The sequence below is a fragment of the Clarias gariepinus genome, chromosome 11 (assembly GCF_024256425.1).
Source record: "Clarias gariepinus isolate MV-2021 ecotype Netherlands chromosome 11, CGAR_prim_01v2, whole genome shotgun sequence".
In the NCBI taxonomy this organism is placed as follows: domain Eukaryota; kingdom Metazoa; phylum Chordata; class Actinopteri; order Siluriformes; family Clariidae; genus Clarias; species Clarias gariepinus.
This window is the reverse complement of record NC_071110.1, coordinates 16,658,186-16,677,178: the sequence shown is the minus strand read 5'-3', so window position 1 is coordinate 16,677,178 and position 18,993 is coordinate 16,658,186. Positions and strand designations below refer to the sequence as shown.

At 38.1% G+C, this 18,993-nt stretch overlaps 1 protein-coding gene across 1 annotated transcript in view; it reads right to left on the bottom strand.

Moving 5' to 3' along the window:
- Nucleotides 1–10,330: 10,330 nt before the first annotated feature.
- Nucleotides 10,331–18,993, bottom strand: part of nova2 (NOVA alternative splicing regulator 2) — a 44,431-nt gene continuing 35,768 nt past the window's right edge. The window contains exon 4 of the mRNA XM_053507151.1: nt 10,331–18,892. Coding sequence (XP_053363126.1) covers nt 17,867–18,892 — 1,026 coding nt within the window. The 3' untranslated portion in view covers nt 10,331–17,866. The remainder of the gene's footprint in view (nt 18,893–18,993) is intronic.

Genomic DNA, 18,993 nt, shown 5'->3' with positions numbered 1-18,993 from the left:
AACTACTGCAGTGGGCTCCTCGGCCAGGATTGTCGTTCATGTCTAATAGTCTTATCATCCTGTAATTTCTTTTAGTTGTTATAGTAGTTTATAATAGAATTAAAACAAACACTATTATTAGAGCTAGATCATGAATACAACATTGATGTAGATACAACATGTTTTGTGATTTCCTCAATTAAAAATAGACCCCTGACTCCCACTTTGAAAAGTACTACTTTTTCTTTGCATACCACGTTTATTTTTGATGATCCGGGCCTCAGTTGCTGTAACAATCTAATTTCTCTTGGGGCTTAATAAAGTACTCTATCTATTTATCTTTACCATATAAATGGATTCTGGTTAACTCTAAAACTCACAGTGTAGAAGGATAATAGAACGGGCCAAACATTATACAGTCTGGGCACAAATTTGGATTTATTTCCTACATTCTACAACAATACTGAATTTTTTGAAAACTATGAAATAACACATGGCATTAGGTAAATAAGTAACAAAAACAAGAGTCAGTTGTTGTTTTAACACGTGAAGGTCAGCTGTTCTCGAATAGTTCTTGCAAGAACAGTATTGTCAAGTGCATTTGCCAAACCCATCAAGCACCATGATGAAACTGCTCTCACGAAGACCATCCCAGGAAAGCAGGACCAAAACTTACCCCAGCTGCAGAGGAGAAGTTCGTTTAGAGTTACCAGCCTCAGAAATCACAAATGAACAAAAAGCACCTCAGATAAAAGGTGTTAGCTGATAAAGTATGTTTAGCCTTATGATTTTTTATTATTATTATTATTATTATTATTATAGGTTTACCCAGGGCTCTGCCCATGTGTTGATCCTGATGCCTGCATGCTACCATTACCAGATACCTGAGGCATATACGCTGACACTCCGCAGTCTGATCCAGAGATTCAGTAGCTGTGAGCTCGGCCTGATGTCACTGTACTGTTATATTTGGCGAGGAAAGCTGTGATGTTGTGGAGTTGGTGGTGATGCTGCCTATGGCATACCTGTACCTTCGAGCCACCAAACAAACAGAATTTGTGTTTCAAACATATAGAGTATTAGGGTCCAAGTACTATGACATCATAGTGTATAAAAATCCCTCTTGTATTATTATTATTATTATTATTATTATTATAAATAAAATAATAATAAAAAAAAAATCTGGTGTTCCTGCAGTTCATTTTTAGTCTTTTGGATTTCTGTCTTTGTAAAACAGGGTTATATCTCCCAGAAACCACAGGGTGTACTTCAGCACTCAGGTGGATGTGAAAATGGTAGTCTACTGATGTGTGATCTTGACCCGACACGGTTGTAAATATCCAATAATCCACAACAACAAAAAAATTGTAGCACGAGGTGCGAAGGGTAAGATTTGTGTTAATATTTTACCGTTTTTATGGCTAAACTTGCATGTCGATGATGTTGATCTCAACATTTCCAGCATTTGCTGGAGACGAGGTTTCCTCCACAGATGTGCTGCTGCAGTTGTGCCGTGCTCAGTGTGTACGATAGGTGGCAGCGTTGCTCGCTCCCACAGCTTTCACCACTGGTGCGATCGCTGGAGGTTTGCTGTGAGTTCTGCACTGAGGTATGGCCATGTTTTCTAATGAGCACTGAGCATCTGATGCCTGCTGATTTAAAACCTTCTCTAGTTGTTCAGGCACAGTGGAATCTTTTTCACCGCAACATCAGTTTCAGCTCCATCCTGTCGTACTTTTTTTTTTTTTTTTTTTTTGCCTCACTGAGTGAGTGAGGGAAGAAATATGCACTCTAGTATGAACATCATCTCAAGCTGAATTTGGAAGGAAAACTTCATTTGAAGTGTTTTATTGCAAAATGATATATAAATATTTTATAAACCTTTGTCTTTTCACCGAAGGCATGAAAACAATATAAATGCTCATGGGGTATTCTAATAAACACCTATACTCTTAATTATAATAAACGGCACATGCTTCATTGTTTTATTGACATGTGATATCTCTATAGTATTGATGCATGTGTTTGCTGCTTTGTATATGCTCTGATTAAATAATGAAAGACTTTGACACCATGTGGACACACAGACTAACAGGATGCTGGGTTTCCTCACCTCCATTATTCACCTGGCCAGCATTGAGGATGTGGCAAGGTGTTTTGTTTTAAATTGTGGGGTGCCGCTGTACCATCAATGAGATGAGACGCTGGAACAACGCTCACTGCCTGGCAGATAAATAATTGAATGCAGTCTGAAGTTTGGGAGAGACGTGTCCAGACTGCAGAGCAGACTCGAGCCCCATGCGCCCCAACTGATGCAAACGATAACGTTTGGAGGGGTGTGTGTGTGTGTGTGTGTGTGTGTGTGTGTGTGTGTGTGTGTGTGAGATAAATTTCTCATTTGTGCAGCATCCAACCCTTCCCCCCCTCCTCTACCTCCTCCACCACCCCCCTCTTTCACTGCAGCAATCTTTCCTTGCTGTATGCTGTAAAGCTCTCACTCTTTCACATTTCTCTCTTTCTCTCTCTCTCTCTCTCTCTCTCTCTCTCTCTTTCTTTCGGCCTGCGGCATTCAGGGGGGTGGATGGTGTGTTACCATGGCAACGTAGACTTGCCAAGGACTGTGGAGTCGCATTCACTGGATATAAGCAAGCGTTCCCTCATTAAAACATCAAAGGAACCACTTTTTGTTTTCATAGTGAGCGAAACAGCATCCTCGCATGGCCTTCGTTTTGTGTTTCTGCTCTTTATGTAATTATACTGTGTATAAGATGCATGTTTGTGAATGTAATGATGGTGCGTAATGATTGTGATGGCGTTCTTGTCACATAAAAGCTGAGAATTTCCATCATGTGGCGTGAAGGCACTTTGGAGTGACGCACCAGTTACTTAATTGCATACTAATGCTTTGACACAGCGCGGACACGCTTCCTGTTTACTAGCTGATGCAAAAAGAAGTGAGCGCAAAATGTTTGGCCTTGACTTGTTCAGACCTCATACATGTCATATGTTCCAACCCAGAAATGAAGTTGATTGACTCTGTGACACTCACATTCCAGATCACCAAATGATTTTCTAGTTGAATTCTCTCTCTCTCTCTCTCTTTGTGTGTGTGTGTGTGTGTGTGTGTGTGTGTGTGTGTGTATGTGTGGAGGGGGAGGCTGATGCTACTGTTGCTATGCGCTTACAGACAAGTCAATTCCAACATATGCTATGAAAGCAGCCCCTTTCCTGCTAGTCTCCATGACAACCGCAATGCCATTTTTGCCCCCATTGTTGCCTTGCCCACCTTTCTGTATGTGATTTGAGACTAAAGCTGTGCAGGGACGCTGCCTCTCATTCATCATCCTGCTCCAGGCACCACACAAAGAAGACCCCAATAATTCATTTTATTGTTGAAACTGAATAGCACCAATGATTTTATTCGTATTTTTATTCCCACAAATTCTTTAAATAATAATAAAAATGAAGTGTATTGTAGTGGAGAGTTGTCAGATAGTAACCTATTAGATATTAGAATATTGGATATTAGTTGTTATTAGCCTGTTTGTTGTGTTGTCATGTCAACATTATTCGAGCTGCAAAAATCATAAAAAAAAAAATGGCAACAGTTTAGTTTGAGTGAAATCCTATGTGTGGAGTTAGCACTTCTGTTTGTCTCTCTACGGCTAAAAGAACTCTAGAGTAAGCCTTAAAGGGTTTTTTTTGCCTGTAGAAATGCAGGATTAATACTCGTAATATAAAATGAAATTAAGTGAAATTTGCCGTCTTTGCTTCGCTCTTTTGATGGATTTCTAATGAGATCAGGACCTTGATGCACCAACGTTACATTTTATTTATTTATTTATTTATTTAATGTGTGTGTGTGTGTGTGTGTGTGTGTGTGTGTATGAAGAACAAAGAAGCAAGCTTTAAAATCATTGGAAACTTAATAGAATTGTAAGCGAAGGGAAGAGTTAGAGTGAATTGCTCATTTTATTATTTCATGCGTACAGTAGCTTAGTTCTGCAACGTTTTAGGAAACTCAAAACATCCTAGACTGACTTTTGGTCTGATAACCAAACAACAACAGTGCATATTTTCCTAGATCTTCGATCTACTTGGTTTTCCTAGATCTACTAACATGTTTGTTTACTCCTGACCCAGGCAATGCTTCAACATAAATCCATCCAGGAGAGGCTCGTTTTGCTGGAGATCAGGGTTCAGTATGGTGGAGATGAGCTGCATGACCCATCGAGGTGGACCAACTCAGATTCTGCCAGGCCTGCTGTGTGCCATCTGCCTAAGGGTCACAAACACACACACACACACACACACACACACACACACACAAATACCTTTCCCTCTCTGATGCAGTGACGTCTTCATGTCCTCTTCGTACTCTTGGGTGGACTAGATAATCAGGGAAGAGCTGGCAGAAAATGGGTCATTAAAAAAAAAACACTTTTTATATTCTCCCTGCAACACTGTTGGATTTAACCTTCAGGTGTTAGCTGTTGCTAAAATTATGTTGGAAAAGGCATGTAGGCTAATTAGACGTGGCATTGCTTCTTTTGGATTGAAAAGAATTTAAATATATTCTTGATCTAAAGACTGAGTCGCAGTCACACATTTGCAACGTGTTAAATCAGCTTGATACTAAAATCACGTCATATTACGAGCAATTTTGTGGAGATCTTCATGTTACTTTGTCTTTTTTGTCACATTCTGACATATTTAGTAAGACTTTATTTATTCATTCATTTTTTCAGAGTAAATTGTTAATGTTTGTGATAGTCCTCTAGTCAGTTGCATAAAATACATCAAATGTTTGTAGAGCACTAGTACTGTTTGTACACACACTCACACTTTCAGATAATCTGGCTCCTTATCTGTGCACCCTGAGGATCTAGTAAGGGTCCTCTCTTCCATTAAGACATCAGCACCCTACAAACTCTTCCTTCTATGGTCTTTCACAAGGCTGTAATGGCGTTCCTCAGAAAGGTCAGAGCATGTTAGGTTTTCTCCCGGGGCTTTACTTAAAAGATGGATGTCTCCCATCAGTATTAAAGCAGTCCTGTCTGTGTGTCACTGCAGCAGCTGGGCAGTCACTAGACAGTGAGCGGGCAGGAGCATTCTGCCTGAGAGCAGTCTGAATGGCCTACTGAGGGAGTCGAATCCCTATCAAGTGCTTATCATTTGTAGGGTTATGGAACTGTTGCTAGGTTGTTAAAGATTCCTATTAAATATAAGCCTATTTATAGACTGAGCGTAGTCATTGAGCTTGTTTGTCTATATTCTGGCCTTAGGCTAGTTTTTGAATCAGCCTTTAATTGTTTAAATCTTCAAGATAAGCACAATCTGAGTGTTACTGTACATACTGTAAAAACTTTAAACTGGTTTATTAACGTTAAACTGGACATTTGATTGTGCAGGACTTTTTTTTTAATGTGCTTGTGGTGCAGGTCGAGTATGAGGTTGTGCATCGTCCTGCAAAAACGTCATCTTTGCTTATTAAACCAGGCCATTTTTCCCTTTAAAGTAAAGTGCCATAAGGAGCTCCTTGGAGGCCAGAGTTTCAGCAGTGACAATGACATGTATATATGTTTATTAGAGTAGATGGGGAATATATAGAGAAATAAGGGTAGTTTTTACAGTACAGTGTTCTGTTATTCTGGACAATGAAAAGTCCCAGTTTGACTTGAGCACCCCTCATATTTAATTGCTGATAAATATTATAAATAATCACATTTTAGTTTTTGTATTCCATTTTTTCCCACTTTTCAATTTAGCTTTATTATCTTTTTCATATTATTATTATTATTATTATTTATTTATTTATTTATTTATTTATTTATCTGTATTTGAACAGTGCTATATCTTACAGGAAGAAAGCCAAAGGAAATACAGAGAAAGTGGTCAATATTTAACTCTCAGACTTGGGAAGAAAACTGACAGAGTAGTAGAGATTTCTCAGCTCAGTCACAGTGAGGCCTCCTAGCACACATATTCATTGTCACACATTTCTGTCACTGATCATAATTCTACCATGTAACTCGCTCACACGCCACATGGGTGTTCAAGTAGGACAAAAAGGAAAATTACAGATGGTGAATCTTTTTTAGTCACAGTGATCCTAATTGAAGCTTCTTGCACCTACACTTGGTAATAAATCAACAATTTGGAAATAACATGACATAATTTTTCAAAAAGTGCTTAATTTCTGACAGGATGCTGTAAAAATGTATTTATTAAAGCATATGCTCAAGAACAGAAAAAAACAACTGCAGTAATGCAGAACATATCAGTACCATAAAATTGATAAAAGAAATCACTGTACACGCTACAGTGTTTTAAAATCACAGTTTTGCATTGCAATTTCCAAATGTTCTTAATTTCTTTCTTTCTTATGTACATAGAATAAAACTTTCTTAAATTTTTAAAAGTTGATTTTTTTTACTCTGAATAAACACAAGTATAATTTGTCAGCTTCATTTGTTAGAAATATCACAACAGCAAGAAACTCAAAAACATATAAAACTATTACAATCACTTCCAGTGTTTACCTGTTAATAATGAAACTGAAGCATCGTTTCAGATCAGCTTAATGATTACTGATAAACAGCTAGTTTGGTCATTGAGAAACAAATAGTGATATTCCTCAGGCTTGTGTTTAAAAACTGTAAATGTATAGTATCGAGATCACTTGTTAAACAAATGCTTGCCAAACAGTGGCATGTGTTAAAATCAAATGAAATGAAATTCCAGGCTTTCAGACCATCATCTCCTTATGTGTGTGTGTGTGTACTATGTGTGTGTGCCAGACCAGCTACTCCTCTGTGGCACAAAGTTTACTTTGGTTGTTTAGATGTAGAGCTCGATAAACGATCTAGACTGCATACCAATAATTATTGGTGACAATTTAATCGTAAAAAAAATAAGTTATTTATAGTGATGAATCTTTTGCGGGAATGAAGCTCGGAGCCTTGGAAGCCGGGGATCTTTTCTTTTTCCAGTTGAAGTTGTAGGACAGTGTTTTATTTTCTAAAACACCAACTATTATTCAAGCACAGTATTTAGCTACAGTAGCTTAGATCACAGTTTTATTGGTACTGCTCAAGCTCAGATAAAGACATCTTCATGTTTAGATGTAATACATTTTTTTTTATTTAATACTGATTTTTTTTATTGTTTTTTTAATTTAGGATTTTTTTTTAACTGGAGCTTTTGAATTATTTACTCTTATTGCTAATCAAGTAAAAAAGGTCCTTTCCAAGTTTATAGATACACCATCTGTAACCAGTGCCTACAGTAATTCTAATATCATTTTATATAAATAGTGTCAAATAAAACACATAATGACATTAAAGCACTTATTGATCTCTTAGTGATCTTTAAATTAGGTGAGCTACAAAAGAATTTTGAATTGCATATACAGTAAAATGCTAGGAAGGAAAAGCATCCACACACATTTTTTGGTTCAGACAAGCTTTGAAAGTTCAGAAAGTTCAGAGATTTTAGAGATTTCCTTTGTTCATGATGCAAACTGAATTTTTCCTGTAACCATATTTTGGGGTCATTTGTAGTTTAATTAAGTGCATTTGTTTAAATATATTTTTTTTACTTCAACTCTGTCATTTGCATTGCACATACCAACAACCATTTTTGTAAGAATTAGTACTTCAGGTTAAACCTTTGGATGAATTTAAAAGTGTCCAAAAGTCTTATAAAATAAAATGTAAATTTATGAGTGCTCAAAAATTCTTTCTTATATATCACACATGAGAACCGTTTTGTTTTTACATTTCTCTCTCTTTAAAAGTACCAATTTGCTTTTTTAACAAAAAATATTACTACATTTTATGTTTAGTTCGGGAAACAGAAGGTGGAAAAAAAGAGCTTCTGTAAAAATGCTCTGGATCAGAGTCAGGAGATCTTTGTATATGTTCCACAGGCCTGATTTCCAGCCCTGGGGATTTATGAAGGCTGAGAGCATAATCGTGTCTCCTCTCACCCCACCTCTAAGGGGAGGGCAGTGGGAAAGCTAGGTACTGTACTCTGTGCAACAGCTGGGCTTAGACATTCTTAGATGAAGAATGAGAAAGAAAGGAAAAGCCGAGTAGGAGGAGGGAAATCAGTGTGGCCTCAGGCTGGAAAAAAGGTGCACAATTTATAAGATTGGCTACATCAGAAACAAAGGAGCTCCAACTTGCCTCGGATTAGTTCTCTAATTTCAGCAGAAAGATAATTATTCTACAGAAATTAATGTGTTAATGGATTTGACATCACTCGATTGTAGATCCCCTAGTATTTTTGTATTTATATACATTGTAAAATGTATTTAATGTACCATGTTGACTTATTATTACTTTAGCTACCAGCGAAAAATAACTGTGTGTGTGTGTGTGTGTGTGTGTGTGTGTGCTCTAGGAAAACCTACTTCCCAAAAACGTTGTTTAGGAATCATACAACTTTTATACAACTGGTACAACCTTTAACAGCCCTTTCTCTGAACACTGGAGGTACTTCTTTACTTCATGATTAGTTTTGTGAGACAGATTTTACATCATGCTGTGAATTTCCCTGGAGTCTCCACAGCAGATCATTGGGTTCGAAACCAACATGAGGACATGGCTTAAAGTCACTGAGTGAAGCAATCAGAATGATCATATACAGCATGTCGGCTTGGGAGACATGTCAGGGAAGTGATGGTGGCTTTTACTGACAGGATGGATTGGTGGACAAGAAGTGCGAGTAGATGGAAATGAGCAGGAGAATCACATACATTATAGTTATTGCACAATATTTACCTTCTCCAATTGAATCCAAGTACTCTGTATATATTTGACCGGAAATTGTGGAACAGAGCAGTTAGTAATGAGTATAGTGAAGGTGGTTTAGAAAGCAAACTGGCACAACATGCAACTCCACCTTAAGCCTTTTATATAATATACAACCCAACCTAGTCCGCTAGTCCTAGTATATTCTGTGCACAATGCTGATAGTGTTTTTGTCCTCCCCACAACTATATTCATTTCTGCGAATGTATTCCCATACTACTACCACATTAAAAGTCATATAGGTTTTTTTTTTTTTTTCCTTAAAGTAACTTACCTCTTGTTGGTATTTTGTAAAGGACTTATGCACCCTAGGTCATTAATTTATTTATTCTTCCCTGATAATATTATATTGTTATTTTCAGCTTCACCATGTACAAATACTGTGTAAGTTAAACCTTTACAGTAGCAATCACATTCTCTGATATTCATCCAGTATCTTTTTTCAAATTAGGTGACAAACACTGACACCAATGGATTTTATTATTAGCAACTAAATGTAGCTCTAGCTTTACACTGTACCATCCATTCTAACATTTCAAAAAGTTGACATTGCAAAAAATAGTAACATGCAATGTTTCAAAATTCATAATTACATTACTCCATGTCACAAAGAAATAATCATTTAAAATGAAGTCATTTTGGATTTCTTTTCTTTTCCTCCTTATTAAAGATTTGCCTTTAATTTCTACACATTCTTTCAACAGCGTTGGTCTCGGTAAGGTTGTAAACATTACAGCATTCTGCTTTGCTCCTTTAGATGGGTGCATATCATTCTTATCATTCGAAGACTTGATAAGCAATCATACATTGTAATTGTCTTTGGGCTCTTTAGAAAGCATGAGGGAGAGCTGGATTGTGATTCTGTCAAATCACAAAAAAAAAGGTAGATCAAAGTAGACACCCTGAGAATCACTGCTCTGGATTTAAATTTCTTTTTTAAATTACTTTTTTTCTGTTTATTTTTTCATTGTCAAGTTGGACCTGGCCCCTGGCAGCCGACAAAAGATGGTGGCGAATTATGAGGGGAGGAAGGTTGACTGGCAACCACCTCCTCATGGGAACAGTGTTAAGGTGGATTTGGTCGAGTAATATGTTATCGATGAGAACATCACATGGTGTGAAGTGTGTGGCAGGGAATGAGTTGGAGGGGAGAAGGTAGTGGTGGAGAGTGGTCGGGAAACGGGAGGTTATGGACGATCAAAATCAGCTAGGCTCACAGGATGGGTTTTAGCTATAATATCAGCAGGTTCCATTGGTAAATGGAAACCCTACAGATTTTAGCTTTTGTGAACAGAGGACAGAACATCCATCCATCCATCCGTCCATCCATCCATCCATCCGTCCATGGCCATCAGTTTCATTCATTCTCTCTCTTTCTCTCTCTCTCACACACACACACTCATACTCTCATACACACAATCATGCATCATGGTCCCTCCAAGACCGAGCACATGGTTTCAGGCACAAACTTGCAATGTGTTACTTGATGAGTTTGAGTGTTGTGGGAGGTGAAGAATAAGACAACAGAAGACAGGTGATGCTAAAATGAACATTTATAATGACTGTTGTTGCTGTCGGAAAAAAAAAAACCTTAAAAAACGACTTAATATATATTAGCACTAAATTGCTGACTTCACTGGTAATCCACAATTCAAGAAACACAACTCACTATTTTTACAAACACAATGCTACAATTACATTAAATATTCAATACTTTTCTTTAAGTCAGTTAATGAATGGTGTTAAAATAAACCACTAAAATACTAAAAACAAAACAGTAATTCATCTTTCCAGTCATTTCCCTTTTTTTTCTAGTTGTTGTCATTTATTAATAATGTAGAGTAGTTTGAAAATAAATAAGTTCATGAAGGGTTATCAGAAAAGAAAGCTGGCAGCATAGAAACATTAGATGTGGAGCACGAAGCTCGGTTATGATTCATGGAAATGGTCGATCTTTTTTTTCCTGCAAAAAAAAAACAGGACATGTAAAAACTCATGCTCCTATCAAACACATCTAATGGACACAGTTTGCACTCAACACATCTGATATGTACACCTACTATCAATTCAGGAGTAAAACCTGCTCGTTCAATGTGAAATAACTGTTAGTAGTGCAAAACATGTTGAAACTATGAGTTTAAAATGCGAGAAATGTTTTTGATATGGACTGATATGAACCGTACTTGTTATGATTGATATGCAAAGCAGTTTTTGTAGATGATAAACCACAAACTAGCTAGATGTGAAATACAAGCAAAGCTTGAATCTCAGCAAAAAAGTGACAGTTAAATGGACGAGAAATCTCTTATTAAATTCTTAAATGAACTCTTTTAAATCAGCAGCTATTATTAATGATTGAAAGCGCTAATATAATATTTCGTGTGCGTACATTTTTAAAGAAACCTTCAATATTCTACATAAACTGTCCCTTTTACAATGAGAATTATGAATGTTTCTAGAGCATGCTCTTTTAATTTTAAACAAATTCATCTGTATATCTATCCTATGCCACCTAAAGCACTCCACAAAACCGATTTTATGCTGCCAGCCCCATTCTGTTGAACGCTCTTCTGGTTACAGTTCAACAAAATTTGACAAAAAATATTTACAATGAAAATAAATGAAATTAAGTTGTGGAGAAGCAATTGGGATCTTTTTTTAATAGTTTTTTTTTCTGTTTTTGTTTTTCATTTGCTTTTATTTTTTAACTCTGAGAATTGTCCCCAATGATGAGTTTAACAAAAAGAAAAAAAAGAGAGAAAGAAATCCAATGAGATCAGCTATAATTGCACAGTCTCTAAAAGGTTTGGAGATGGAATGGAGATTTTAAGTCCAAACAGTTGATGAACACAGAAGGGAAGGAAGAAGGTCAATAAAGTTCATGAGGGGTGAAAAGTTCAAAGTTCAGAAGACAGAAGATGGCTGCGCAGCTGATGTTTACACTCCTCAGTTTTTTTTTTTCTGAGCATGTTTCTATGTTAAAGAAAAAAAGCTGTCATCGAAATGATATTTTTGTTGTTGGTTTAATGTTTCCCATTGAAAAAATGGAGAGACTTGGGGGTGAGGAGAGTGACAAGTGCTCCCAACATTATGGCACACAATCAGTGATGTCCTGGAGTTTGAAGAGATGGCAGAGAATTAGGAAAAGCAGTTTATGAGAGGTAGCCAGCCTTTTACCGTGTTATTCCAGATCTCACTTTTTAGTGGTTGCATTTTTTTTGGGTTTTTTTTTTTTTTTTTTTTTTGGGGGGGGGGGGGTAATGTTGAGGCGTCATGACTGACATCATGTTATGGAGTAACATGCTGGCTTCATGGGTGCGTCCGATGGATGTCCAACATACAAGAGAACTCAAAACGTTTGGAATGGTACTGTTGTCATTTGGCACTCAGGAGAAAGTCTGGGAGGGTGTGAGGGAGAGGTTCGGCAGAAGTGTGGGTAGTGGTTGGAAAAAGGGGGGCAGTGAAAAGTGCAAAAGGGGGAAAGGGAGAGTAAACAGGATACATATGAATGACATTTTTGTTATACTTGGTCTAGGTTAGAGAGTGTCATACAAACAAAAACAGGTAAATTAAATAGAGAGAAAAGAACAGTGATATGACAAATGTGTTCTAACGTTGCTGGTGCTTTGATGGTTACAAGCAGAAGAGTGACCCCAGGGTTTGTTTTAGAGAGACAGGTGGGGCCCGATTGGAGTTGGAAAAGTGCAATGCTCTAGCAAAATGCCCGCATTAAAAAGCAATGACCTTTTCAACATTGAATAAACCATAAATTTGCACTAATCTTTACTGCATGTGAGACAACCGCCAAACTTATTAACATGACATAAAACACGAGCCTCGTTTGTGCAAGAGCACCAACAGAGAAGTGCCACAACTTGTTCACACATAAAGCTGCTCAAGGCATAGAGGCAAAAAACTTTCAGTTATACTTTACAAAATGTCATACTCAAAGCTGGATGCAGTGCAATGATTTGATCGGATACTGGAATGGACTTACTAGAGAAGTTGTCCACTTTTTCCTTCTTTGTTTTGTTCAAATATTTTTTTTAAAAATTAATGTTTTTATAATTTTTTTTATTAATTTAACTAAATTGTGGCAATGACTTTGTGGCACCTTGACAACGAACTCAAAAGGCTCAATATTTATCATTTACTAATGGAGATAGCCAGAGTTTAGAGGCTAGTCCGTCATTCAAAACAATCACTTTGCGGACTAGCTTTTTGGGGGGTTGGAAGTCACAAAATCTGAACAGCAGAGACAGAGGGCTCAGGTGATAAGATTTCACAACTCGTTCACTGTCATTTCAAATTTGGGCGAAAAGGTTAAAGTGCGTATCATCAAAATCATGGGTGTGAGCACAATGTGAGTCATAATGTGGCAAAAATAGAAAAAAAAAGCACTGGGTGTAATGTAGCCTAAAAAGATGTTAGTATTGGCACACAATATACAAAAACACATCATGCTTTAAAAGTCATGATTGAAAGTGATATGCAAAGTTATGCAGTGGTGAGTACATTCAAGGACAAGACCTCAGTTGCAGTGAGAAAGAAAACAATAGTTTTAAACCCAATTTTAATTAGGTTGCTTTAGCTCTCCTAAAAAAAATCACAACCACATCTGGACATCTTTCTTGTAAAATATTGTTATACTTCAAAATTGCAAACAAAAATAAATGCACAATGATTATGTATGAATGATTTTGGTTCCTGCAGATGGACAAAAAAAATAAACTTCTCAGTTTAGACTTTGCAGAACTAAAAAAACAGATCAGAGTGTGAAAAGTAAAACTCCAATGCTCTTAGTGTTGGCATGCAAAGATTTGTCCTCAAAATGAACGCACATTGCCTAATGAGTTTTCTTTCTTTTTTTTGTATGATTTTCATCTTTTGTTTTTTTTTTTTAAATCCACACATTACTTTTTGATATCATGCAATATAGACGTGCAAAAAAAGATAACATCTATTTTCACAAAATACATTTTTAGTACTAGAAAAGGCTGTATTAAGAATGCTGATAACGTATTAAACTCATGCTAGCCTATGTCTATGGCAGTCTTCTATCCCCAGTGATGTAGCATTAATGGCCACATGGCACTAAATGCATTTGTCAGGTGAGCAAGATGATTCCCTCATCATACTTTCCTCTCGTATTAGTTCATGAGGGGCTGAAAACCTTTAACTTAATAGCACTAACATCTATTTTGTTCCTACTAGTTTTAAAAAACGGCCACTTTGCTAGTTATACCTTAACTGTGGTTTGTTTGGCACTTTTCACATTTTTTTTTTTAACTTATAAAAGTAAGTCTGCTTGTAGCTAGTGGTGTTTAATTCACACATTTACAGTTGCTGAATCTGTAAAGATCTATTTTGGCACGTTCATGTATTCTGTTTAATATAGCAATTATCTTATCATGTAGCATTTATTACACCTCTTAGAACTAGCACACCTTGCTAAACGACTGACCAGATATGTTTATCTTAAATTTTAGTACGTCACTTATTCAATAGCAGCATCTTCACAACTTAAAAAATATTAAATACGCAAACCTACTCAACACCTAGGTAAATCGAAAGCTCCTACACAGACAGAATAAAAGACGAGACAGGACGACATGCTACTACGTATATTGCTTCCAGTACTGATCACATTTTATCTAGTTCCCCAGTTACTAACAACTGAAAAAATGCAGACGTGCCCCTACCCCATAATATGCATTTTAAGTACTGAAATAAAAGGAGACAAAAAAAAGAAAAAACACAAACAGGAAGCTGCTCCTAGGCACACTATGATGGCACCTGTTCTTAGTGTTCACATTAAAAGTTCACAGTAATATCTTGCTTTTCTTAATGTTACTAAACAAATTTTTCTCTGTAATTAAAATGAATGAATCCTCCTTATCCTCGATTTTCCTGCGATAAAATGTCAGTGTTTGGGTAAGTGCGCTTCTGGGTGCATGTGTGTTTTTGTCATGTTCATGATGTGTGACATGAGTCTGGTTCGTTTGTATGCATGTATATAGTATAATTCCACGTGTGGGACTCAGATGCACTCTAAAATGCGGAGGCACTCCAGGTTTCGACACTCTTCACTAGAAAATATGGCAGCCTCAAATCATCATTGCCTTCAGTCATTTGGAAAACATTAATACTACTGTCTTCTGCAGCTGATAGTAGCATTAATAGTAACTGGTGTCATTAGTGTGTTTAACAAGATGCGAAACTATTTCCTTGCAAGCTGAAGCCATAGCTTCTCCTAAAGGCTTTACGCTAACTGCATTTACCTCAATCGTAAAATAAACCCCAACATATCTTCCAACTAGGGCGCTACACACAGTCTCTTTTTTAAAGCGGGGCCCTGCATTGAAGTGTAGTGCAAGCAGTTCCTCTCTACACAGCAACACCTAAGCCACATCTCTTCTGTCGAGTCATTGTTTTGTGAAAGGGCAAGCAAACATGCACTTTAGCACCAGACATTGCCACCCATGGAGAGATGTGAGAGAAGGGGGTCTTTGGGTTGATGTGTCAAAATGGGAGGTGCACGGAAGTAAAGAGGGGTTGAGAAGAGGTGAGGAAAGGTTGATGGTGTTAGATGGGAATAAAGAAGTCTCCTTACCAATCGGTTCAGATTTACTCTCCCTGGCGTTCCAAATTGAGAAATTGTGAGGAAGACAATTCTATGTTTAGTCAGTGAAGAGAGAGCACACTGCTGTCTAGATGCTGCTCTGGGTCTCTATTTGTGTTTCTGCTTCTTTTGTTCCTCCAGGCCATTGGCAAAGTGAAAGGTCATTCTGAAATGCTTGAAAATCTCCTTTCGGATGAACTTCAATTACATTTTTTTGGAATGGAACCACAATGACCATGGGTCATTTAAGTTGGACAAGGAATTTTCTTCCCATCATCAACATTAAATATCGGAGCAGGCACCATGAATGCCGGCGGTACATTAGAGGAAGGCTGGGAACTGAAAGTCTGATATAGTAGCAATTTGGTACCCAAAGATACTGGTTCTTCGTTATTAGTTAGATGTTTTCTGTGTGTAGCAAACCAGACTGTCCTAAACTGTTTTCTTCTGACAACCTACACGTCTTGAAAAAAAAAAAAAAGAATCCACCTTCCGATTTTTTTTTTCTGACATAGAACCTTGATTTCTGGGCCTTCGAGCACGGCCTCCACACTTCACAGTGCATTAAGACGAAATTCAGTGTATTCTATCAACAAAAGTATGCATGTCTATAGGACTGGTTAGCAGCACATAAGTAGTTCTGATGAGTACAGAGAGGGTTTATAAGCTCAAAAGAGTGTCCAAAACTAATGGTACCCGCTGTTTAGGACATGGATAGCTAATAACGCAACCCATAAGACAACCCTTAACCTTAAGGTTTTTGTTTTTAATCTTCATGCCACCATGAAGTTGGAGTCATTAATAGAGGAATAACTTAAACAAAATGCCATCCCTGTGCTCATCAGAACTAAAGATTTGTTCATGTTTGTAGTTGTTCAGTAGTATTTGTCCACAAAGAGACATATTTTTGTTTGATATATGATACATCTACACAATGTGTCCACGGCCAGTGACAACTGACTTGAGCAGATTTCGTCACTTAGCTTATTGAAATTAAATATAAGATTGCACCACATTTTCTAATAAAGTATACAATGTTATATTGGATTTCAAGACATAAGGGATTTGATCTCATGAATAAGTTTGTTCTGTTTATCAGTACACTCCCTTGAACTTGTGCAATAGTCTACTTTTTTTTGTTTTTAAATCATTAGACATGTTGATATGTGAATTGTCTAGTTTCTCTGATTTGTCTACCCTTAAGTCAGACATGGTTCCCTTTTTTCAATGTATGTGCCTAAGTGTGTGTGCATGTGTGTGTGTTCCATGTATTAATTTTAACGTACAGTACATTATACCTGCTCCTATTCTCTCTGATGGTGCCGACGGTGCAGTTGTCACTGGACATTAAATAAGACATATATTACACTGTGACATACTATTCAATTCACTTAAATAAAAAACTAAATCCAAAATATTGTCTTTACATTCATGTCAACCTGAATTCACAGATTAATTAAAAAAAAACACCTCAGTCCTGATGGGTAAAATTATATTAATAAATAATATCAATGGTGAGGATTTTTGTAATAAAAGTATAACTACTACTAATAATAATAATATTTAGATTAATACCAGATGCATATCGCCACATTGTCTGTTTGCTCTGGTACTAACTTGATCCAAGTAGGTGCATTATGCTTAGCCTGTGTCCCCAACCAGATCTACAAACATCCCTTATGCTAGCTAAATGTTCAATAGCATTGCATGGCATGCACCTGGTTTAACAAGGACTCCAGTTTTGTTTTTTTTTTAGAAAGTAGCTAGAAGGAGAGACCCTAATCAGCTTCCTCTAACTTCCCCAATCCCAGCCTGCCCTGCAGGGATTGTGCTGGTTAGGACTTACGAGGACTTGGACAACGGGTATGGTGGCACTGCGTACCATTGACCACATTAGAAATCTGCTTTAAGTCTAAAACCCAAGCACTTGCTTTCTGTCTCATCAGGCCCACATATAAGGACATGGGGTAGGAAATTAAACTGAGGACTTAAAAAAATAATAATCTTGTCATCTAGGAAGGAACTGGCAATGGGTACAGGGCTGATTCCAGGTAGGCTCATGTCCAACTGCTCCACCCTGTTCTCCCCCAAACCCACCACCTGCTGGGAGCTGCAGCAAGCATGCCAGTCTGAAATACCATTCACCACTGTCCAGAAAAAAATAAACAAAAAAGAAAAACTGAAAAAAAGCTAAACCAAATTTTCAACCAATAAAAAATCCTGAAAGATGAAAACTTAAGAAATAAACCCATATATACATTTTACATGTTTTTTCTTGGTTTTCATATTTTTACTCATTCCTTTTCTTGCAAGGTGGACTATTTTCCTTCTTTTTTTAATACTGAAATATGCACATAGCACGTAGTGGATGATTTCCTTCAAAAAATTGCCCTCCTTTCTCTTTCTCTGTATCTTTCCATCCATCCCCCACTCCTTCTTTCTCCCTGTTTTAGCCCACCTTCTGCGGATTGGTGGCCCTCACACCCTGCTCGTATGTGATTCGCTGGCTGATGAGATACTGAGCGGCCTGTGTGGCAGCGGGTGATCCCGTAATGGTGACTTTTCGGTTCCTAGTGCCAGGAACAAACTCTCCCTTTTTTGAGATCTGGATTCGGGCTCCCGTCAGTTCCTGGTACTCCACAAGCGTCTTGCCACCTTTGCCCAAGATAGCTCCCACCAGGTTCTCAGGTACAGCAATCTCCACTACATCCTTTGCACCCTCAGCCAGCTTCTCGGTGGCCAGTAATGAACTTGCTACTAGTGGGGAAGCTGCGCTTAGATAACCATTAGTAGCCCCGGTGGCAGCAGCCAGCGAGCCTAGTGTAAATCCTCCCAGGCCAGTGGCAGGGTGGCCGGTACTGGTGGAGGCGTCGTTGGCGTATGAGGCCAGCAGATTGGCTGCTGCAGCGGCAGCAGGGTTTGCACTTGCTGCTACAGCTGCTAGAACCCCTGAGGCAGCAGCTGGATTGAGCCCCAGACCCAGGGAATTGGTGTTATATCCATAGCTAGCCAATGTGTTAAGAGCTGATGTAATGGCCAGGAGGTCATTTCCTGAGAAGCTGGACATGGCAGCGGCAGGAAAGGCACCCACCCCTGCCAGACTGGCCTGCCCCAAGAGGCTGGAGGCTGTGGCAGCAGCTGCAGCAGCTGCAGCAGGCATCACCTCTGCAGAATTAGCATACGGTGAGCCTGTTGGGTTGGAGTTGGCCACAGGGCCTGTGACATTGGAGTAGCTGATGTTAAGGCAGCTGCTGCTCTGTGGGTCCTCCTGGATTTTCTGTACTATTATCTCCACAGCCTTGCGGTTTTGCTCAGGTTCCCCACTGATGGTGACAACGCGCTCTTGCAGGTTGATACCTTCTGGTTTCTGTGAGAGCTGGACCCATGCACCTGACTGCTCCATAACTGCCTTTACCGTAGCACCACCTTTACCGATGATCAGCCCTGCCGTGCTGTTGGGCACGATCAACTTGGCCTGGAGAACATAAGCACAGAAAAGCAGAGCAGAAAGAAATATCAACACACTGATCCAATTCAGCAATAGAAAACCAGTTAATTGACTATAATATAAACAAC